This window comes from Hipposideros armiger, unplaced genomic scaffold (genome assembly GCF_001890085.2).
Source record: "Hipposideros armiger isolate ML-2016 unplaced genomic scaffold, ASM189008v1 scaffold_365, whole genome shotgun sequence".
In the NCBI taxonomy this organism is placed as follows: Eukaryota; Metazoa; Chordata; class Mammalia; order Chiroptera; family Hipposideridae; genus Hipposideros; species Hipposideros armiger.
In genome coordinates this window covers 896,273-919,964 of record NW_017731715.1, presented here as the reverse complement: position 1 = coordinate 919,964, position 23,692 = coordinate 896,273, and the positions used below count along the sequence as shown (strand labels likewise).

At 35.9% G+C, this 23,692-nt stretch overlaps 1 protein-coding gene across 1 annotated transcript in view; it reads left to right on the top strand.

Moving 5' to 3' along the window:
* Positions 1 to 15,995, top strand: part of DYNC1I1 (dynein cytoplasmic 1 intermediate chain 1) — a 314,035-nt gene extending 298,040 nt beyond the window's left edge. The window contains exon 17 of the mRNA XM_019662070.1: positions 15,037 to 15,995. Within this exon, the coding sequence (XP_019517615.1) occupies positions 15,037 to 15,147 (111 nt within the window). The 3' untranslated portion in view covers positions 15,148 to 15,995. The remainder of the gene's footprint in view (positions 1 to 15,036) is intronic.
* Positions 15,996 to 23,692: the final 7,697 nt, after the last annotated feature.

The following is a 23,692-nucleotide window of genomic DNA, read 5'->3' as shown; positions in this document are numbered from 1 at the left end:
AAAATATTGCCTATAGTTTTACAGCACTATTTCCTTCAAGGAGTATTCTTTATAGTCAATGCATCTTTTTTATGGTCTTCATCAAAATTAAACTAACCAACAACAAAAACAAGTGCTCTTCATTGGTTCATTTACTAAAAAATGAAAAAGCTAGCAAAGAAGGAGAATATAAAGAAACAAACAAGGTCTCCTTTTTTGTCTCTTTCTTTCCTTTGTTTATAACAAGTGTAATTGTAGGAGAGAATAGATGTGGAGACATGCTCAGAGATGAAATAGCAGAAAATAGGTGAAACTTAAACACTGTTTTCTCCACCTCCCTTGCTCATACATAATGTCCCTTAAGTCTCTTAAGATTATATGCAACATTAATTGTTTTATCCAAGAGGGCTGAAAAGCAGAATGGTTTAACAACCTAGTTTATTTAAAGAAAGGTCTTTTGAAAAGTCTGTATGTTGACCATAAATATTATATATATAAATATATATTTAATACATATACATATATCTGTGGTATTATATATTACATGTAATATATATACACACATATACATATATACATACACACACTATCTCTATGCAATAAAAAACACAGCATAACATATATACAGAATTTTCTGTGATCAAGTGATTTTATAGTCTATGGACAGAATTACTTGAATATGACTCATATTTTGGGAGTATAAATGATTTTGCAAAAGTTGCTTTGGCTGCTATGTGGCTGCTGAAACTTCTTGCTAGGTTGCTATCATCATTTCTAAATTGTAAAGTGCTGTTATACTCGTATTTCTACTATCATACTGGCAGGTCAGGCTGGTTTTCATTTTTGTATTATTGCCCTTACTTTTCTAAGTGATATTACAGACTATAGAAATGTCTGCAACTGTAGGCCAGCCTCGCCTATTGTCTGGAGTCTAGACAGGCTATAGAAAAATCTCTGTGACATGTAATAGGCCAAACAATTTGTAGGGTTGTTTATCCCTACAAATTCACTACAGGAGGAAAAAAGAAAAGGATATACTATTTTATTGAGAGTAGGTAATTGTATAATCTTCTATAGCCCTTCTGTGAATCACCAAAAATCAGGATAGGCTTATACATGGGAACAGCTCTTTCTGTGTTGTTTGATCATATACAAAGCAATCTATAGCTCACAAAAACTCAGACTTAACGAGATAATTTTACCTTAACTGTAGTTTTTTCCTGCTAAGTATTTTTGTAAGTTATTTACAAATTTACCTTATATTTATTTCTAGATAAAAGTATGTGGGGGGAGAATTCTTTTTCCCTTTGCTTGCCTCTGTGTCTAAATCTCTGAAGACCAACACTGTAGAGGCTCCAGGTACTAAAAGGAATGATGGTTTATCTACATCTGAGCTCAGCTGAAGCCCACTTCTGAGAGATGGTAGATCACTTCATGGGCAAATGCCACCATTGTTATAATTACTCCTGTCTCCTTCACCAGCCTAGAGCTGACAAAGCATAACTGTCCTTAGGCAAGAAGGGCTCCCTCTCCACGTGCCTCTCCAGCCTTCCAAATCACCTAAAATGCAGAAAGCCAGACAAAAGGCCTTCATGGCAAGCTGGCCCCTTTATAATTTGAGGTCAAATCTAGGGCTGGTACATGACTGATGAGAGGGAAGAAGTTTGAACAGGAAGTGATTTAAAAAGGAAAAAAATATGTAGAAGAAACGAAAAAAATATGGTATTGAGGATCAAATTGCCAGTAGACTGTGCTACCGTTATCTGCATTCAAAATTAGTACTCTGGTCCCCGTTAAAGCTGGGCCCCTCACTAAAGTCAGAATGGAAATCCTTGCTTTGTGGAACCCTCTAGGAAAGAGGATGGAACGTTTTTTAATAAACCTGAGAATACAATCTGTATAAGAAAGTAAATGGTATTTTGTAGAGGACGCTTTGTTGATACATTTCCCTTGGGACCTCAGTACGTTGAGTAGGTGTCTGCAGGAAGACACCGCCCATTCCTTCTCCCATGGTTGATTTGACTGAGACATCTGTTAGGCTGAGGAGAAAGGAGTGGGCAGCAGCCATTTTTTGTCAAGGTCCTATTCCAGGAGTGAGGCTCCTTTGTGGTTGTGCAACCTATGCAATCTCATACGGCACTGTGCTTAGAAGGGCCCTGACCTTGGTTTTAATGCTCTGCTGTCATTGTCTTGCAATTGTTAAGGAATTTTTTAACAAGACACCCCAGGTTTTCATTTTTCACTGGGACCCGCAAATTATGTCCACAAGAGTTTTGCTTTTAATACCACTGACGATGCATATCAGAAACGAAAAATTTTGGCCTTTCCCTAGACCATTAGGAAAAAGGAGAAATTTTTAGAAATGTGGTTAAATGTATTACATGCCATATGTTCTTCTTATTACCTATTTCTTAAGACTATTTTAAAATGTTGAATGGAAATAGTAATGACTTTACATTATTAATATCATGAGACCCATAAAAACAGAGCTGAAACCATACTGGATATTCTAATTCCCCTCCCCACAGCCCAGTTTTGATCACATCGTAACTTTAACTGAAGGTATAATAGAGTTTGGGGAAAGGTCTCTATGATGCCTGCTACAACTGGAGTGGAGAGGGACAGGCTTTTTCTGTCTACCCTGTTGTCAAGAACTCCCTGATAAGAGACTTCTGTGACTGCCCATGGAGACACCCCCATTCAAGTCCAGGTAGATGTGCCTTCTGGTGAGACCTGACACTCAGCTGAAAAGGGACTCTGGTGTCACCAGCTGTTAACAATCATCTGCCTCACCTCCTATCCCAGCTGAGGCTGCAGCTGCTACAGGGATTCCCCACGATCGTGCCCTCCCCTGTTAAGTACAATGATCCTCCGTGACTTTTAAGATGATGGCAGAGAGCAGTGGCTTGAATCCAGATTTATTGATACAATTTATTATAAACTCCTAAAGGGTAAACAGGATTGTGTATGAGCTCACTGAAATCACTGGACTGAGTTTGTCCATTCCCCCCACACCCCGCTTTTTTTTCTTTTTGTTAAATTTAATTGGCAAAGGCATGAGTAATATCTCCGGGCCTATGACTAAGGAGGTAAAATATAAAACAGCAATGTTTTCAGGTAGGCCACATGATGCTTTGTTTATATAGCACACATTTTTGGTTGCTTGATTTCAGCATTGTATCTGGAAAATATATTGTACACATTTATTTTCACAGATAGGGGTCTATTTTCTTTGCAGAGCAGGTGCTTAACTCCCATTAGCATAAATGGAAGTTATGTGGATTCGGTGAAAAACAGAGAGGTCCCCTTTTATTATTTGGCTATAATTTTTATTCTATGTGTGCATCTTAAAAGTTACTTAAATAGACAGTTGTAGCATGCACCATTCAAATTTTCTACGATCTAAAATGAAAAATGAGCCTAGCTCTTGAATAAGTTTTGAGGATTTTTTTTTTCTCTAAACCACGGGATTGCAATCTGTTTGTTGTGGAGCTGTATGATCTCATTCAATTAACTGAAATGCAGGTAAGATAACAAGTCATAAATTAACTACAAATATAACCTGAAAATGTTGAGTGTATTTTGCTTCAGAATATACTTGTAGAGAGTTGTTAATCATTGTTGGATTTTTTAAGTGATACGTGAACACACATATTCTAAAGAATTAAAAACAAAAATTACTCACTGCCGTGGCTCCTTTACTGAATAGCAAGCTATATATGTGGTGCTGATTTTAATAGCACATGGGCCAGTGAGTATAGAATTCACGTGTCCTTATGATTGATAGTCAGCCTATCTACCTGTCTTCCTAGCAGATGTGTTTTATAAAAAGCCCGTTGCCATTGTTAATGCTTCAGTGCTGTCACACAGATGCAGCTGTCATAAATATCCCCTAACCACTATGTTTGCTGCTTATCTGAATTAGTTAGAATGCTGTTTGCAGCTCCAGTTTTGAAAGAAGCAGTTTATCTTCCACCTCCTATTATTTCGTTTTCCATTAACCTCTTCCAAGGAAGATTTTGTTTTTAGGTGTGAAAAATACACAGAAGTTTCAAATGCCTGATTGTATTTCTGCAGTAGTCAAATGATAAAATTCCAAAATCGTTTTCAGCTTAAAGAAGAATTTTAAAAATAAAATGGCAACTTAAAAACTGTAATCTGGGATTTGATTAAATCATATTGCCCTGGCTTTATTTGTCTGGTATCCCATTCACTTATTACCGAAGAAAATGTGCATTCATCTTTACATTTTAACCCTGAACTCTGGCAGCATGTCAGATACCTTGGTTGATATGACTATTGGGGGATCAAAAAAAAATGGTCATTTTATTACAAATTTCAGTAAATACATTATATTTGACATTTGTTGGAATATTAAAAGGGCCTCAAAAAATTGGATAGGAAAAATGCAGGTGAATATGAGAGATCAAATGTAACTACTCAAAACATAAAGCATGATTTACATGTACATTTGGACATATTTTAAATCTGAAATGAAAAATTAAAATGAAAAGTTTATTTGGAATCCCAATGGGAAAAATGACCTATGTAATGTAGTTTAGAGTGATGGTCAAGGAGTAATGTACAAGGACTATGAAAAAAGTGCCTCACACAGTTTTCATAACCAGCTAGAGTAAGAATCAAAGAGATTCGATGAGCAATTTCTCTTGCACTTTAAACAGCAGTTTTATAGTAGCCTCTGAGAAACTGGAAGCACTGGGAGTTAAAAAGGATTTGAGTGACGCAAAATAAATACAATACATTTATGGTTTTTACGTGGATTACACTTAAGCAATAATTGTTTGCTTTATGAAACTACTTCCCGTTTTCGAGTAGGACAGGGCCTTCATCAATTTTCCACAAGAAGTTTGTGCCCTGAATATAAATAACCCCCCTCTGTGAGGGAGGGGATGCACAGAACACAAAATGTGAAGTTAAACTGAGATTTTTGTGGTTAATTCAAATATGAGTTTCTTAATGAAAACAAAAATGCATTTGAAATCAGTCAGTGTAATTATTGGGCTTTATGAAAGCCATTATCTCCTGCTGATAATGTACCTGATAGTATGGCTCAGCTCTGGCAGCCTCCAGCTTACCTACGTCCAGTTATAATCAACCCAAACACGAGTGTTCCTCTTTAAGTGAGTGTGGCCATAAGTTGTTGGATGCTTGAAGGTCTTTGCCAGTACAGGTTTATTCGTCAATGGAGAAACTATATATATATCTCCTTATGAAAAACACTTTTTAATTTTCACTTCATGGAAAATGAAAGACTTTGGCATAAACTATTCCATGATGTCAAACAGCCGGATAAAAACTGAAAATGCAAATACTTAGTTCTGCTGATAATACCTAGATATTTGATGACCTAGAATCAAAACATCAGAATTCTCAACTGGACTTTTCATTATTTACCTGAATTTTTATTGTTGTAGGCACAACACTGTTTAGTTAAGTAAAAAACCATGAAAACATATTTGTATGGGCAGATTTGGGGTGCTAATAAATATAATTATATAAAATAAGCTTCTTTGCAATAATATATTAATTCATTTCCTTGTCACAATAAAGTATACCAATTTGAAATAAAATAATTTGATTAAAATGCATGATTATAATTTGGGTATTGGTTTCTTCTAGGAAAAATGCTTAATTTAAAAAAGAAAAGAAAAAGTGCTATTAGTTCCAATTAATGTTATAATTATTCATCTTATAGTGAATGTAGTAGCACTGGCTTTCATTTTGATAATTATATATGTAAAAGACCATGATTAAACTAATTATTATGTAAATAGTGTACTTATTCAGGTAGCATTAGTTTATAAAAATAGATTTTTAAGATTAGTATCTTTTCAAGCCACTTTTTTTTTCCTGAATTGATAAGAAAATACTTAGGACTTTTATATATTATGGAGTAGTTGGTTCAATGAAAAGAAAACCCTAATATCTAATTTTGTAGAGACCAAATTAATGTGTGTGTAGTAATTTGCAATATTCAATGAAATTCATATATCCCCATTTTGGTGATAAATGGGTTATGAATATAAACCTTCTGAAACAAGTGCCAGTTTGTATAATTAATCATCTTTATGATTCTTCTGTGGTTTCAAACTGTCATCTTCAATAGCAGTTTGGATTTTGAAGCAGTCGCTAATTATAGTGTTAATTTTTTTTTTATGGCTGACAAAATTGTGTTTAGTTTTAGAATTTCAAAACTGCTAAATTTTATCTTGAGAAATTACTGCTTAGAACAGTGGCCTCAAATCACAGCTTAGACCAGTCGAACATAAAGCTGCCTCAATCATCTGAGTGTAGCTTAACTCTGGCCTCTTTGAAATGGGGAGTTATTTGTTTCTTCCATGAATATGTGTGCTATTGGTATATCTGAAATAAAAAAGGAAATCAAATATCTGTTCATTCATGTTTATATGTAAATCTTTACATACCATATAGGTTGGACTTGCAAAGTGAGGAAGTGAATAAACCACTTTATTATACTTTCAAGGAAGCTTTGCATGAATTTTTGAGAATGCCAACTATCAGAACATCTTTTACACTAAAACATACATTATTTACCATTTAGGGAATATCAAAGCTTAGCATTATAGAAGAAATATTGCACTTTTACCTTTTTGGCTGGCAGATAAAACTGACCAGTGGTCCATTGCCTAACATCTTTTCCCCCAAGGCCAGCCAGTTGTTTCTCAACATTTAGATGAAATCTTTTATGTTTGTTTGTCTTAGCATTAAGGAACCCTTAGGAAAAAGTGTATATCTTCTGGTGTCCTGAGAACTCGCCACCTTTTTGACGTAGGAGGAAAATAAATCAGTTTGGCAGCCCTCCTTTGGTTAATCACATTCCTCAGTAGAGTTTCTAATCTTTAGAGATTAGAAACATACAGAAAGTAGATACTTACAATTGTCTGTTTGAATAGGACAACCTGGCTTGCACAGTACCTGGCACATCACAGGCACTCGAATATTTGAGTGAGCGTTTTACATGTGAAACCTGAAGGTTGAGGGAAAGCTTAACTGTGTGAAGCAGTCAGAGTGCAACCTCCACGTTGGCTAGATTCATGGACAGGAAGAAATAATCCATTTAACTCTATTTGCATGGGAAAGCACATATAGAAAATATATGTAGAAAAGAGTGCTTGTCCTCCCGCCCCACTCTCTATCCCAGCCCCTCTCCCCTCCTGTGCCTTTAAAAGTGAGCAACTGGCCACTAGTGCAATGAAAGCCTAACAGTTGATTCAAATAGCTATCAAACCACTGGAAAAATGCTTCCTTTTCATTGTGCTTTTTTTGGACGCTGTAGATACGGTAACTCGTGAACTACATTATAAAAATACCTCTTTTATGCCCAAACATTCAGTAGGAGGGAATGACATTTCTTTTATTGCCTTGGTAAATGTTTTTAAGGTGTTTAGCAATAAGCCTTCTTTCTCTTTGTCAAAACTGCTTAGATGCAGTGGTTATTAGGAATTTACCAGAAAACCTATAGTTAGTAGTATCAGGAAGAGAAGGGATATATGTTTAGTCAGCTAATATGACAGATCAGGTTGAGTAGCACATGCTTTTTCATTTCCCTGTCATTTTCTTGATCTTCTGTGTTATGGAAAAAAGAGTGGTTATTGAAGTTTAAAAAGTTTATTTTCCATCATTGTCCATCAGCCAATGTTTTTAGCATTTTTTCCATCTTTTGGACAGAGAAATAGATTGTTCCAAATAGCAGGAAAAAAAGGCTTAAGAGATTTCTGAAGAAAGGAGGGTAATACGATTTTAATACAAATGTGAACCAGGTCATCTTTAAAACCTTAATTAACTCTTTCTTCTTTAGCTGTGTGATTTTTTTTTCCCCTCTCTATGGATAAAAACTTCAGAATTTTGTCATGCTCCCTATAATGCTAAATTTTAACAGGAAGAACATTTTTAAATGTTCCTTTTTTAAGAATAGTGTTTAAAATTAATTTGCTTCAATGGTTGCTGGCTTATTGAAATTGATATAGACCTATGTTTGTTACGATTTACTTTTGACTTTTATGTCCTACCTTTATGTCTTTCCTTAATTGGGTGGTAATGGGTTTTTTAAAAGTGTTGTTCTAACAAACATGCTATAAAAGGTCAACCACTCATTTAAAGGTACCAGGAAGAGATTTTGGCAGAGATCTCAAGTGTCATGGGTGGATGAGGGTTCCCTTCGATGGGTGTTTCAGATAAAAGAAATTTTTTCCTAACCAGAAATAGTCAGATATCATTAGACTGATATAGGTTAGCATGCTGCTAAATTTCACAGAAATGTTAACCCACTGACTGGTAATAGCAGATGCTACAGAATGGAGACTTATACTTTCTGGACATTTCTAAAACTGCTGTAAATACTAAGTTACCGCACAGTATATCTTTTTGTGGTTGAACACTGTAGTATACTTAAGCCCTCTGTATACTACATTCTGGCTTGGAATTTGGTCCGTGGTTTCATCCATTGTTACCAGTGATGCTAGACTCTCCCAAGAGTTAAATACAGTGGAGCTGTATTTATATGAAGTGAGTTCCAGCGGCTGTTTCATTGCTTATTACCTCCCACTTTGCTTCCATCTGTGTGTGTGGCAAAGGGAATTGCCCTAAAAAATATAGGCTTCCTCTGAACACAAACGTGTATTTGTATACCAGTAACTCCACAATCTCCTGAATTGGGGTATCATTAATAATTGTACTTTTTAAAAAGCTTTTAGAGCTTAAAGGGGTTTAGCAGTCATTCTGCCAGGGTTTCTGTAAATGCACTAACAACAACAACAACAAAAATCAATGCATATTCAAGTGAAAAGGTAATTTGCAAGATATCTTTTTAACAGAAAACTAATTTTCAGGTTACTACAGGAAGTGAATTGTGTATCTGTTCGGAATCAATGGTTAACATAATCGTCCCAGACTTTTTAAAAATGACTCCATTTAATTGAATGATTACAAAGATGCTGATGAAACACACATCCATGCAATATTTATCCTGAGGCCTAGAGTCCTACTCATTTTAATTTGTTTGCCATGCCTAATATATCTGAGAAAGCAAACTGAAATTCTGGAATAATTTTCTGTCGATTATAAAAAATTTGTTTAAATTAATCTACTTTTATACAAGCAATGCTTGAGAAAGATATTTTTACCGTAAAAAAAAATACACCAATGGGCTTGTAGGAGTTACTATAGATAAGGCAGCTATTAAAATCAGCTGCTAGGTACTATAAACCCTTTAAAATTACTAACAAATGAGGGAAGCTTGACTGAGGACTGTTCAAAATGGTTAGCCATGTGCTTATAAAAAGGGACACATGAATGATATTTGTGTGTTTAACCCTGGTTATAAAAAGCCATTTGATTTTTATAACAGTATGTTCAGCGGTTACAAAGCCTTACGACTTGAGCTAAAAATGTAGAACCCCTCTGTAGAAAGTAAATAGCTAGATAAAGCTGTATTAGTCATATTTGAAACATAAAAAATATGTATGTATATGTGTACATATGTATATGTGCATATTTACAAGGAATAATGATACTTTAAATTTGATCGTTTACATGAGCAATGAAAAGTACTCTGACAGAATTTTTCTTGTGACCTAAAAGAGTCCTTGCCCCAAACCCAGCTCTTGAATCTTAGCTTTTATTAAAAATGTCACTATTTAGGAAATCATTTGTATGGTTTTAAAGAAACCAAGTGTGATAAAATATAAGGAATACTTCTTTAACAATGCAGCTCTATGTAGGTGAAAAGAAGAAAATGGAAGAAAGAAAAGAGGGAAAGAAGGAAAAAGAAAAAAAATGGAGAAGAGGAGGGTAAGAATTAAGAAGGAAAAACATCATTTATTCAGGGTTGATAATGTGCTGAGCACTGTACTAAGCTTTTTTGTGTTTTTGTTGACATATTTAATATTCATAACAGTCCTAGGAGATGGGCCTTAACATTCCGTTCTCACCAATGAGGAAGTGAAGATCAGAGATGTTAAAACATAAAGGACACACAGCAAATAAGAGGCAGAGCTGGGAGAGCAAGCATGATTGGAGGGGCAAAAGTCAACCCTGGCTCATTTCTCAAAATCTAGTTATTCTGCAATCTTTGCCTCCCTTGAAGTGCACAGAAGCCCAGGCAAGACACCCAGTGATTAGGCTGATGGGGTATTTGGGGAGGGGGTGGGGCAAGGTCCAGGGGTCCCCTCCAGTCCACTCAGGCAGAGGGGCGGGGGCAGATCCATGACATGGCCTCAGAAGTGGTGGGGAGAGGGAGGAGGAACTAAAACTTTCATGAATTTTTCCATACGTTCTGCACTTTTGCTTTTTATTTAGATGACCTTTGCCTTCTAAGAATCTGAGACCATTAAAAACAATCTTTAGAATCTTTTAGCAGTGATTCAAAACACATTAGCTGCCATTCTGCCCTGGTATGCGGGCATTTTTTAAAGGGGTGAGGCTCCTGATTGCCTCACACAAACAGAACAAAGCGTGAAAGTTTTGTGGTCTTTGGCAACCCATTTAGCTCCCTGTATTTCTGTTTCCTACCTGTTAAAGAGAGGCCTGTACCCTGTTTCTTAATGTCTTCACATACAAAACATCAGAATTAGTTCTTAAAGCAAACAAACACCAAAACACACAAATGTTATAGAATTGTTATGTATGCCACTTATATCATTTTTGAGAACGTGTTCAATCTGAATGGCAGTTTAAAGAAAAAGAATGTACGACTCTTCTGTACTCGTAGTATTTCCTTCACGTAGATTACTGTTCTCACCCTCTCCACATCTCTGTTGATAAATGGGTCAGACACCATCATCCCCACTTTACAATTGAGGCAATGAGAGGTTAAGTGCCTGACCATTGCCTGTAACCAAGAGAGGAGGATGTAAGTCTCCTGTCCAAATCATTTTACCTCCTCCTTATGGCCAAATTGCTACCTCAGTAACTGCTTTCGGCATTGGCTGTTTACAGTGATATGATTGGGTCATATCACATCTTTAAAGGGTGACCACTCTTAGAGCTAAGATTTTGTTATCTCAGGAATCAGAACCCTGAGTCTTTTTTGGCATAAAAATGCTCTATACAATTAGCAAAAAATTAGCAAACTGGCACCTATAGGGGGGGAGGGAGGTGGGGGCAGAGGGTGAACTTGTTACTGTGAGCCTTGTATGTGAAGCAGTGGGAAAATCTGAATCATCCGTGACCTAGAATGTGGACTTTGGCTGATGAATCTGAAGGCAGAAAAATGCACTTTGATTCAGTACAATACTGGACAACTTTTATGAGTCCTTCCTTTATGGTGTTCCCTTGATGGAACTATGGGCTATTTTCTTCACAGTGTTTCTAATAGGTGTTTTTAATTGATTGAAAATAATCATCACCATTAGAAACTTGCAAATATTTTTCCTATCGCGGATGTAAATTGTTTGAAAATTATTTTAAATTATTATTTTCAGGGGGAACACTATCTATAGTGATGTTCTAGATTTAGCCTTTCATGCCTTGATAGAAACTTGAAGAGGTGCTGAAGCCATGTCATTAACATGCCATTTGCTTCCCACTACTTGCTTGACACACAACACATACCAGGAAATGTTGCAGTTGTCACTGTAAGAAGGTAAATTTGAGACAATTCATATTTTGAATGTCAGTGTAGTTAAAAAAAAACTGTGCCAGTATTCACACATTTAGACCTAAGAAAATATGATAATTAATTTTCATCTGTATCCCATAGTCATATGCCAAAATGATTCACTGCTGTATCTTTCATCCCTAGCATAGTACCTGGCATATGGTTGGTACCCAGTCGATACTGATGGAATAAATTTGTATGCTATTGTAGTTTCAAAGGACTTGAGAGCAGTCTTTTTCTTTAACTAAGACACGTGAGCAAAGATTTTTCCTACTTAATGACTGAGGTATTATTGGATTAAAAATCTCTGAGAGAAAAGTCTTGGATGCATTTATGCTCCTCAACCTCCTTTCTAGCATTTTCTAATCAGAGAGAGCCAGGCGAGAAGAATCAGGAACTGCCAAGGGTAAGAAGGATGATGCTGTCCAAACAGATGCTGTTTACAGCCAAAGATGTCAAATGGAAAAAGTGGTCTTGGTTGTCAGGACGCCTGTTGGGTCTTACCTACAAAGAATTCAAATGCCAAAAAGTATTTTACTTGGAATGTGGAAACTGCCTGTGAATGCACATTCACACATTCATGCTAAGATTGTGCTTACAGCTCTTCCTGACTTATTCTAAAAATGGGGCAATGTGCCGTTCACCTTCTAACTCGAACATTACAATCCTCTTGGGTTATTTTTATAGTCAACTAAATGAAAACATGTAATAGGATGAGGTAGATCAAGTTAAGTTTCTAGAAGCATCTGTGTTTTTATCGTGTTCTACTCTAGAATTTTTTGTGTGTGTGAATCAAAGCAAACTAACATTTCTGTGTTATTTATGGTATTCTAGAGAGGAAAATACTTAACAGAACAGGGTTTAAAAAAGAAAAAGAGCTTCTAATTTTTCCAAACTAAGTAAAACTTGCACAGATCAAAAAGAGGACAAGATATGTTAAAATACTGTAAAACCTTTTGTGAGGGATAATCTGTATTTTTAAGGACAAATGTTGGTATTATAGTACTGTTATTCCCACCATCCCCACCCCATGGGAAAGGTCAACTGTAGTTCCACTGTAGGGTATTTTCATTTATCACAAACATTGAAATTTGATAAAATTCATTTTTGAAAAGTTAGATGTACAACTTTGTCATAAATGATACTCAGTTCTGTCCCACACTGTATTTGGGCACATATTCAGACCTTTGTTTCATAAACTTTATTAGTGTTGTTTCTTAATAGTCTTGCCATTGCTGCTACATGAAACTATGTAAACATATTTACCTAATTTCTTGTTTTAGTATACAATTTCTAGATATTGCTATCAATAAAACATTACATATGGCATCATATGTTAACTTAAATTTGTACCATTGTAACCAATAATATAGTGTTATGTTTAAGAGCCAAACTCCCAGAGTATGTTGATCCTTATGAACAATATACTATGTATTATTAATGAGACCTGCTTTTCCCCAATAGGTCAAGTTATATAAAGTTATGAGGTGCTTTTAGCTTTAGCTTGGGTCTCACCTTATATGAGAAAACATTATAAATACATTATCATGATTCGCTTTTTATCTTTTCTTGGGCTTTTGTTTTGTGGTTCTTTATGGAAGGACTTGGTCAGGAGTTGTAGAAAAGAAAAGAAATAGTGGACCTATTCTTTTATATAAATATGATATCAACCCTTTGCTGATTATGCTTTTTGTTAGCTCTCTTGTATCATTTATTTTGAGGGCTTCATTTCCTCAGTGTAGTATTTTCTAAAATTAAAGAGAAAAATGAAGAATAGTCGAAGCCAGGAAAAGAGCTCAAAGAAGAGAAAATGGACTGAACAAAGGGTTAACAGTGTTATTCAGTACTATTGTGAACTTACGTCATTGCCTAAAAATAAATTTGGATTCATTTCAATAAATAAGAAAGTATTTAACCATTCAAAAACTCATTCATATGACTGAGAATTCCTATTATTAGCACTGCACTTCTCAAAAGAAGTAGAAGTTACTTCCTCCACCTGTATATAATATCCAGAATTATATTCTTGAAACATTTAACCTTAGTGCTAGAACACTGATTGAAGGACAGAGTTTGTAAAATGATGATATCACTCTCCAGTAAGTTCTCTTGGACAGATAGTATCTGAGAATGTCATCCCCGTATTAAAAATTTAAAGTTCTAATTATTTGGCTCTATTTCTAGTGGATACATTGTCAGTTGTGGAAGTGATCTCAAAGCTTAGATTTATTTGCTTCCTCTTTTTTATTTAAAAAAATCCATATTGATTGGGATGTGTGTTATTAATGTTTATAAACTATGAGGATAGTATGTGTAGCACTAGTATCTATATAGATGCATTACACCACCTCCAAGAAAATGGCTGTACAGTCTAAATCAACTTTATGCTATATGAAAATCATTCAGGCTTCTACTTGATTCTGCTTCTCACCTTCAAATAATTATCTGTTCTATTCCAAATTTTTGCATGATATCTTTAACCAATTCATTTTTGGATGCTATGTAGAGAAGTTGTTATCCTTTAAATCAGCCAGCAAAAATTCAAACATACAATTTGTATTGGGTGGGGTTAATTTTCTCCTCACTGAATTTTGCACAGAAGAAGATATTATTTGGGAAATGTTATGAATCGCCTTTGTTTTGGCATATCAGTATAGCATACTGGCTAAGGATGTAAATAGTGGAGCCAGGTGACATTGGCACTGATAGTACGAGGTATGTAACCTTGGTAAGATGATTTCATCTTTCTGTTTCTTGATTTCTTCTTCTGTAAAATGAAACACTAATATTACCCTACATTGAATTGTTGTGAGGAATGAGTTAATACATGTAAAGTACTTAGAACAGAATTGGTAAATTTTAGTCACTGTTACTATTATTCATAGGTGTCATCACGTAAGATATTGCCAGAAAACCCAACACATTATTTTATAGTAGTAAGATTTCTTCGTATATGTAAGCTAGATTTTTGTTGTGTATGTACATTGGCTCATTAGTAGCACTTTTAAAACAGGATCAATAGCAATGACTTAGATGATGCCACAGTTGTTTCAAAACCCCAGTCAGTAATGCAGTTTGTATTTGCTGTGTTCACGCTTAGTCTGGTTTGCTTATGATGAATTTTCATTACCGAAACTGTTTTTACATGGCTACTTTACCTAATTGTATAGCTTACATACGTTTTTAAAGCTTTTTAAGGAATTCCTTGAGCGATTTTGCTGCTGAGAGCAACAGAATTCCTTTAAGTTGTCGGCTTCAGAGCAACATTCAGGGATCTAACTGATTCAGAGAAGAAGAATATCTGGTTTCCTTTACATTCCAAGGGAAATGTCAGCTTCAGGAGAACAGTCATGCTGGCTTCAAGGCTTTCCGATATAAAAGATATCTGGTTCACCATTTTCCATGAATTTGCTTTGCAGCTTGCAGTTCCCCACAATGATGAGTGGACCCGATTTGCAAGGACACTTGTGGAGATCCGTGCTAACAGAGCTGACAGTGAGGAGGAAGGCGCTGTGGAGTTATCTGCCTAGTGGAAGTGAGCCACCCCCACCCCAGCCCCCACCACCTTCACCTTCTGAGCTCAGCATCTGCAGTCGTCAGTTCCACTCGTCCTCGGTGTCCATTCAGTATCAGTATTGCTGTGACATTTTGGGTGCCATATTGTGCCAGCTTTGCTCCAGATAGTCCCAATATATCCCACCCTACCCTTCACTAACCCGAAATTCACCAGAGCGTTTCTATCTTTATATTTCTGTCTCAAAATAAGGGGTGTGTGTGGGGGAACCTTTACGGATTTAGTTGTTGCCTTTTAACTACTTAGTAGCTGTATTTAATAGCTGGAAACCTCTGGTTAAATTTGTGCTTACATGCACTTCTGGCATAGTCCTATTAAATCCATATGAAGCCAGATATGATTAGGTGCAGATGTGGTGTGCTTCATGATATGGTGCAGGGCCAAAGACTTGAGATGTGGTGTTTTACATGGTGACTCACATTATGAATGGATTTACTAGAAGAACATTGCTGCTCCTTATTTATTGTGGTGTGCTGCATGGAACATATTTATTTGAAAGCATTAAAATAAACGATCCTAGAGCATGTGCATAATGAGAGGACTGTATTGTCTCTGCTGCTGTTGAGGTTACATTAAGTTCCAAATAACAATTACAGTATGCTGGTTCCACTGAGGTCAAGAAATCTTTAGAAGTGTGTTGCAGTGAACAGAATGAATTTTAATGCCTATTATTTCTAGGTACTTGAACAATATTTCAAATGTAGTTGACCATTGATACTTGTCATTCAAGCTAACACAGTCCGACAGAAGTCTGTGGTTCCTAAATATGACACCAGTATTGCCAATAAAATGTTCTAAACCAGGTCTGCACCAGCGTGAATAAATCTTTGACTTGGGGAAAGCCTGATTAGAATTCTGCTGTGACAAGCGAGTAGGGGAGATACGTTAGGGCCCTGTGAAAGATCGATAATGAATTTACAGGCAGCCAACCTGGCTGGACTCAAACCAAGACTCCGGTTTTATTTTTATGAGGGAACGTGTGTGGTTTTTTGGAAAGCTCTCCTTTATCTCCTTTGCTGGAGCCACTCTTGCCCAAAACCTCTCTCAAATGTTGGAGTAAGAAAAACAGGTTAAGATGTACAAATACCAAAGGTTCGTTCTATGTATTTTCTTTGTTTCTTTTTTATTTATACCAGAAAAATTATGCTTATTGCTTATTGGACTAGGAAAAATGTCTATAAGCAACTTTAATGAAACATTTTTTTTCAGTGTCACTTCATACCTAGAGAGAATAAATATTGGTTGAGTCATGAAAACCATTTGAAGATAGGCTTTCAGCTTTTTAGGTAGAGAATTTCCATGGTTGCTTTGTTGGTAGTTCTTGAACTATGAGATTTCTTTTATTTTTTAAATAATGATAGGCTTTTCTGTAAGTACCCTATGGTACATAGATATTGAAATTTTTTATAAACTAAAATTAAATTTTTTAAGATAAAATATGAGTGTCTTAAATAGGTTTAAAAACAATTTAATAAAAGGTACTGCGGGAAGAAAGTTTCTCAAGCATACACTAAAGGACAAAGAATAAATCAATAACCAATGAGTTGCTATTATGGACCAAACTCTAAATGATTCAATGAGTGAAGACTGTGAAAAGTGCAAAGGCCAGAGTCACTTGTGGTAAGCACATGAAGAATTACAAGAGTTTATACATTCCATGGTGCTGGAAGTGTCAATGGTGCGAAAAGATGTGGTATGGAACTATTATGACAAGCCCCAGTAGGGAAATTACAACAGTGGCCCATGGGTTCTGAAGGAAGGCCATGCCATCTGAAGCAAAGGATTATGGGACTTTTGAGAAGCAGCTCCTGGCATGTTACTGAGTCCAAGTAGAAACAGCTCTTCACTGTGGGATATGAAGACACCAGTCTTCCAAAAAGCCCATTATAAGTTGAGTCCTGTGAGCCTCACCAAGTTGTACAGTTGGACAGATCCAGCAGAAACTCCTTGTAAAATGGTGATACATCCAAGCAGAACCAGAGGGCATGAGCAAGTTTCAAGAACAAGTAACTCAGAAACCCAATGTCACCCAACAGGATTTTACCAGCCCTTGTCCATGCTTGACTACATGGTCTCATGTGCAGAGGGTGGGTTCTGTATGATCAGCTGGAAAAGGAGAAAAAGTTTGAGTTTGGTTTACATATGGGTTGCCTCAGATTGTGGGTGAAAATTGAAAATAGATGACAAACTCTATCAAGGCGACCTTGAAAGATAGTAAAGAGGGATAAACTTTCCAGTGGAGCTGTGCATTGTGCACCTAATCATCTACTTTGTGTGTAAGGAGAGTAGCTAGAAGTTAAGTACATATAGGTATTACTGTCCTAGCCCAAGCCATCATCATTTCTCTCATGAATTCTTGGAATAATCAAACTTATCTCTCTGCTTCCACCTTTGACCTCTTCAGTACCTTTTCAGTATAGCCACTTCAGTGATGCTGTTACAACATTGAACTCCTGAGCTCAAAACGCACCAATGGCTTTCACATCACTTGAAGTAAAAGTCAAAATCCTTATCGTGGCCCATGGGCCCTATATGATTTGAGTCTTAACTCCCTCTGATCTTATATCCAATTATTCTAATCTTTACTAATCCATTTCAAGTACTCCAATCTCACCCTTCCTTTGACACACCAAGCACATCCAGTCATAGGGCCTTTGTACTAGTTGTTTCTTCTGTCTAGAACAGGGGTCGGCAAACTTTTGAGACGGAAGAGCCGCCAGGGGTCAGCAAACTGTGGCTCACAAGCTGCAGGCTCTGAAGTAAAATTGAAAATGAAAATAAAACTATCATAGTTTCATTTATAACATTTTTAAAGGATATTATTCACATAATGGTGATTATGTAAAAATATATTTATGGCTCTCGAATAAGTTTTAAATTGTTGTGAGGGATAGGATTGGCTCTTCCAGGGGTCGGCAAACTTTTATGACAGAACGTACCCAGAGAGCCGCATGTGGCTTGCGAGCCGCAGTTTGCTGACCCCTGTTCTAGAATGCTAAAAGCTCTGAGTTTATAAACCCTAAGGCACATATTTCAACATTTGACTGTTTAATTAAGGTCTTTCCTCTGACTGACTGACTTTTCAACTAGCTTTTTATCTGTGAAAATAACAGGTTCCCTAAAGGCCCAATGTTAGTGTCAATATGAAGATGCCCTAGTTTAAAACAGCAACAACACTGGAGATTGCACTCAGAGAAAGCACTGAGAAAGAGGATTAAAAATTATCAGTAGGGGCCCGGCCGAGTGGCTCATTGGGTAAGAGTTGGTTTGGGAGCACGAGCACTGAGCAGTAGGGCCGCTGGTTCGGATCCCACATGAGGGCCAGTGACGCTGCACCCTCTACAGCTAAGATGGTGAACAACAGCTCGACCTGGAGCTGGGCTGCTGTGAGGCGATGGTGTAGGTTGCAGTGGGGCTGCAGTGGGCTTCTGTAAAGCTACCCTGAGTGGCCGGCAGCCAGCATGAGCTGCCATGAGTAGCTGTTCTATGGCCGGCGACCAATCTGCCTCACCTGGGAAAAGCGCAATGATCACAATACCAACATGGGCCAGCGAAGGGATGTCCTCCACAACTAGACTGAAGAACAAAAGGACAGCAACTTGTTTGCTCCCCTTCCCTGATTCCCCAACGCTGTTCCCTCCCCCAATTCCCCAATAAAATCTGTTTTTTTAAAGAAAAAAAGTATCAGTAGGATTAAAAGGAGAAAAATTATGTTTTTGTATTTTTATTGAGGTATAATTTACATACAATAAAATGCACTCAGGTGTTTAGTTCAACAAGTTTTAATAATTATGTACACTCAGGTAACTACCAGACAAAACAAGATATGGAACATTTTAATAAACACAGACAATTGTTTCACAGCCCTTTCCAGCAATCATTGTTTTGATTTTTGTCGACATAGATTAGTTTTCCCTATGCTGTTCCTAAACTTCATATATGTGAAATTATACAGCATGTCTTATTTTATGTCTGTATTATTCTGCTCAATATAATTTTTTGACATTCGTTCATGTGCTAAATGTTTCAGTAATATGTTACTTTTTTTTGCTGACCAGTATCCAATTTGTTTATTCATTCACCAGTTGATGAGCATTAGTGTTATTTTCAGTTTTAGGCCTTTTTGTATAATGTTGCTATGAATAGTCTTGTACAGTTCTTTTTGTAGGCATATGTTTTCTTGGATAAATAGTGATTAGAATTTCTGGGTCACATGGTAATTCTATATTTAACTTTATAAGAAACTTCAATAGAGTTTCACATGGTAATTCTATATTTAACTTTATAAGAAACTTCAATAGAGTTCTGCAAAGTGGTGGTACCATTTTATGTTTCCACCAGTAAAGCATCAGAGTTCCAGTTGCTCCCCAGCTTCTCCAGTGGCTGGTATTATTGGTCTTGGTCATTTTAGCCATTTTGGTGAGTATTAAACAATATCTAGCTGTGGTTTTAGTTTGCATATATTTGATGTCTAATGAATTTAAGCACCTTTTCAAGTGCTTATTGGCCTTTTTTTATATGTTTTACTTATCTTCTATGAAATAGCTTTTCAACTTTTCAGCCATTTTTTAAAATTGGATTTCTTATTTTTTATTACTAATTTAAAGAAGTTCTTTATATGTTCTAGATATAAGTCCTTTGTCAGACATATGTGTTGCAAATATTTTTCCAGCCTATGGCTGGAACTTCATTTCCTTAATAAAATATTTTGATATGAAGAAATTTTTAATTTTGTTGAAGTCCAATTTACACATAATTATCTTTTAAGCTTAGTAATTTATGGTTCTTTCTATCAATAGTAAACCTTTGCCTGCCACAGGTCACAAAGATGCTACTTTATATTTTCTTCTGGACATTTTATTGTTTTAACTTACACATTTAGGCCTATGATGAATCTTAAATTAATTCTTGTGTATAGAATGAGGTAGTGGTCAAAACTGATTTTTTTTTTAACCTATGGATATTTAGCAGTTTTCACAATATTTGCTAAAAAAATTATTTTCTTTTTGACCATTAAATTGAATTAGCATCATTGGTAAAAAGTAAATTGACGATATACATTAGGTATATCTATATACCACTATTCTATTTCATTGAGCAATTAGTTTGTCCTTATACAATACTACATTGTCTTGATTGCTATAGCTTTCACTAAGTTGTGAAATTAAGTAGTGTAAGTTTTCCAACTATGTTATTCATTTTGAAAGATTGTTTTAGTTATTCTAGGTCTTTTGTGTTTCCAACATGAGTTTTAGAATTATTAGGACATTCTTAAAAGAAATCCATACTGCTTGGATTTCAACTGGGATTTCATTTAATATATATACCAGTTTGGGAACATAGACATCTTAACAATATTGAATCTTCCAATATGTGAAGAGGGTATATCATTTTATTTATGGAGCCTTCATTAATTTATCTCACTAATGTTTTTAGTGTATAGGTTGTATATATATTTTTAGATCTATTCCTAGATATTCTTTTTTTTCTATTGTAAATGTTATTATTTTAAAATTTTATTTTCCAAATGTTATTACTAGTTTCAGAAATAAAATTTATTTTTGTATATTGACCTAATATTTTGTAACCTTGCTACATATACTTATTATTTCTAATGGATTTTGTCCTACTTGGATTTCGTGGAGATTCTTTTTTTTTTAAAGATTTTATTGGGGAATTAGGAGAGGGGAACAGACAAGTTGCTGTCCTTTTGTTCTTCAATCTAGTTGTGGAGGACGTCGCTTTACTGGCCCATGTTGGTATTATCATTGCGCTCTTCCCGGGTGAGGCAGTCGCCCACTGGCCGTTGGACGGCTGCTCACAGCGGCTCACAGAAGCTCATGCCCGCTGCCGGCCAGCCCCACTGCAGCCTACCATCACCAGCAACTCATGGCAGTGCAACTCCAGGTCGAGCTGTTGTTCACCATCTTAGCTGTAGAAGGTGCAGCATTACTGGCCCTCATGTGGGATCCGAACCGGGGCCCTGCTGCTCAGAGCTGGTGTCCCAAGCCAACTCTTAACCAACATGCCACTCGGCCGACCCTCGTGGAGATTCTTGAATGTTTAGATTAATGATTTTTATCCAACTTAGGGGTAGTTTTCAGCCATTATTTCTTCAAGTATTCTTTCTCTGTCTCTTCTCCTTCTAGAACTCCCATCATGTATATGTTGATATGAACAATAGAGTCCTATGGGTCTCTGTTCACTTTTCTACCTTGTTTTTCCTTTTTTGTTCTTCAGACTACATAATTTCAATTGACCCTTCTTCATGTTTGTTTATTCTTTCTTCTGGCTATTCAAATACATTGTTACACTCCTCTAGTGAAATTGTTATTTCAGTTATTGTACTTCTCAATTCTAAAATTTCTGTTTGGATTATAAAAAAATGTCTAACTATTGATATTCTCTATTTGGTGAGACATTATTCTCATACTTCCCCTTCGTTCTTTAGACATGACTTCCTTTAATTCCTTGAGTACATTTATAATAGTTGATTTAAAGTCTTTGTCTAGAAAATCCAATATCTGGGCTTTCTCAGGCACCGTTTCTATTCATTTTTTTCCCTATGTATATGCCACACTTTGTTGTTTCTTTGCATGTGCACTTTTTTGTTGTTGTTGAAAACTGGGTATTATAATATACCCAGTAATTGTAATATTAATTGGTACCCAGTACTTGTAATATTGTAGTGTGCAACTCAGGAAATCAGATTTTCTTCCTTCCCCACAATTTGTTGTTGTTTCTGCTTATTGTAATTATTGTTTATTTAGTGAATTCTCTGAACTAATTCTGTACAGTCTGTATTCTGTGTCATGGGTAACCCCTGAAGTCTCTGTTAATTTGATGTTTAGTTAATGATCAGAGATTTTCTTATATGCCTGGAGCCAAAAAAAAAACCAAACCAAGATGTATGTGTTGAGGTACACTTTCATCACTCAGCCAGGCAGTTTGCAACTCTATGTTAGCCTTCACTTCCTGTTTTTGCAGAGCCTCAAGGTCCACAGGAGTTGAGAGCTTAGGATCTTCTCAGATCTTTCCTGGACATGTGACCAGGTCTGAGTATGTGTGTGTGTTCTTCCAGAGTCCCAGGAATATATCAGAGTTATTGAAAGCCCTTACAGACATCTCATTCCCTAGCTTGTCCTCTCAAGTGTTTGGTTAATCTGTTATATTCCTTACCTGTTACTTATTACCTCAGAGAACAGCAACTAAGATAATAGCCTGTGAATGTTTTGACAAATGCCCCCCAGGCAGCAGTTAGTACCATGCCAGTTTCAGGAGTTAGGTAAAATAAACACAGGCATTCTGTGATAGTCTACTAGGGAGGGACTAGATAGGTCAGAACAAATCATTAGAATTAGTCATGAATGAGGTACTTTATGCTTCCTGCAGTACCAGGAATGTCAGCTGTTATTTTCAGAGCTAGTGCTGGACTAGGGATGGGGGATGGGACTAGGGTAAATTAAAATACTACACAACTCACTATTCTTCCTGAGAATCTGCATTTTTCTTCCGTCAGCGTTCCCCTGGTTGCTATAAGTCTTACATTCTCAGAATTCAAGAACAAGTGTTGATTCTGACAGTTTGGCCTGTTTTTAATTGCTTTTATGGAGAGGCAGAATTTGGAGTTTCTTACTTTGCCATTTTGCTTTATCATTCCCACCATTTTACTTTTAATCTCTCTGTGTCTTTATATTTAAAGTGTGTTTCTAGTAAACAGCTTAAAGTTGGTTCATTGTTGTTTTGGTTTTTTTCATCCAACCTAACAGTCTCTGCCTTTTAACTGGAAGGTTTAGTCTATATACAATTAATGTAATTTTTTACATAGTTGATTTTTTTTTTTGGTATTGGTATTTGTTTTTTATTGATCCCATTTATTTTTTGCTCTTCTGTTCATTCTCTCCTGCCTTCTTTTTGATGGATCAAGTAATTTTTAGTATTGTATTAGATTTCATCTGTTGACCTCTATTATTTTTAGTGGTTTCACAGTAATATAATATGCATGTTTAACTAATTATAGACTACCTTCAAACGATGTTATATTATTTCCCACAAACAAAATAGGTAGTAATAATTCATTTATCCTCTGTCTCTCCATTGTTCCCTTAGTGTCAGCTATTTTTCTATATTGTTATAAATCCCACAAAAAAACTATATTATTTTTGCTTCAGTGAATAGTCTTTTGAGGATTAAAAGTATTTATAAAATGAAGATAAGTTTTAAAAGTTTTCAAAAAAATATTTACCCATGTTTTCCTCTTCTAGTTCTCTTTATTTCTTTCCAGCACTCTGGGCCTTCCATCTAGTGTCATCTCTGTTCAGCCAATGAAATTCTTTTGGCATATCCTGTAGTCAAGAAACCATCTGACTGTACAATGCTATCACAATATTATTGACTATATTTCTGATGCTGTACATTACAACCCCATGACTTATCTGTTTTGTACCTGGAAATGTGAACCATTTACATTTGTTAATTGGTAGTATGGAAATTTTTTTTTT